At 57.5% G+C, this 1,120-nt stretch overlaps 1 protein-coding gene across 1 annotated transcript; it reads right to left on the bottom strand.

Annotated features, from left to right (window-relative positions):
• Positions 1–147: 147 nt before the first annotated feature.
• Positions 148–1,035, bottom strand: RPL38 (ribosomal protein L38). Its single transcript, XM_031064861.1, has 2 exons — positions 417–1,035; positions 148–245 (listed from the first exon to the last, which is right to left on the bottom strand). The coding sequence occupies exons 1-2, from the start codon at positions 577–579 to the stop codon at positions 220–222; spliced, it is 189 nt and encodes a 62-aa protein (XP_030920721.1). The 5' UTR covers positions 580–1,035; the 3' UTR covers positions 148–219.
• Between the last annotated feature and the right edge of the window lie 85 nt (positions 1,036–1,120).

Below are 1,120 nucleotides of genomic sequence, written 5' to 3'. Positions count from 1 at the left end.
AGAGTGGCTCCCAAGAGCCCCAGAGCAGCTCCGGGACCCTCAGAGTGGTTCCCAAGACCCCCAGAGTGGCTCCCAACCCCCAGAGTGGCTCCAGGACCCCCAGAGTGGCTCCAGGGCCAGGAACAGCGAGTTGTGAAACACCACAGGTGACACCAGGAACAGTTTTTTATTTATTTTAACAAACACAGAGAATCCAACAGGTACCCAGCTGCTCCCGGCTCATTTCAGCTCCTTCACGGCCAGACCTGGGGAGGAGAGAGGGGACATGGACTGAGGGGGGCTCAGGCATGGAAGGGGTGCCTGGAACCTCCAGTTCCATGGGAACACCAAGCAATGACCCCAGCTCCAGGAACCCTTCCAGAAGGCTCCACAGCCCCCCTCAATCCCACACACCCCACAGGGGATTCCCAGGATACCTGGGGGCAGGGACTGCTTCAGCTTCTCTGCCTTCTCCTTGTCGGTGATGACCAGGGTGTAGAGGTACCGGCTGCAGCGCACCTTGAACTTCACGTTGTCCTTGTTCTTCTTGATCTTGACGGCTGCAGGGAGGAGGGGACAGCAGGGACACCCCGGTGGCATCCCTGGGAATCCCAGTGCACGCCCTGCCCCGTGCAGAAACCTCCAGCTCCATCCAGAGTGAGGATGGGGAGGAAAAAGCTCTGTCAGTGCTCAACTCTCCCTTGTCACAGGATTCCCGAGGGATCCTGCCACAGCCAGATCCAAACAAGAGGGAGAAGAGGGGAAAAAACTCTTCCCGTGTTGCTGAACAGTGAGACAAGGCAGCTCTTTGTCTCAATTATCCTCGACTTGTGGTGACAACAAAAATCTCCCGTTGAGGGTGATGAATGAATCACCTGTGGTGGCAGAGCTCCAACATTCCACACATCATCATCCCACAGAGCAGGGGGAAATTTGGGAATTGTTTCCAGGGAGCTGCAGCATCCCACAGAGCAGGGAAAACTTAGACATGGCTTCCAGGGAGCTTCACCATCCCACAGAGCAGGGGGAAATTTGGGAATTGCCTCCAGGGGTTTGGCTGAACCCCCCAGGGCATGCACAGCTGGGAACAGCGTTCCCAGGGACACTCCACAGGAGGGAGCAGGCCAGCCCCGACCCCTCG

Source organism: Geospiza fortis, unplaced genomic scaffold (assembly GCF_000277835.1).
Source record: "Geospiza fortis unplaced genomic scaffold, GeoFor_1.0 scaffold135, whole genome shotgun sequence".
In the NCBI taxonomy this organism is placed as follows: Eukaryota; Metazoa; Chordata; class Aves; order Passeriformes; family Thraupidae; genus Geospiza; species Geospiza fortis.
Note: the sequence above shows the minus strand (reverse complement) of the source record. Positions and strands in the feature narration are given on the sequence as shown.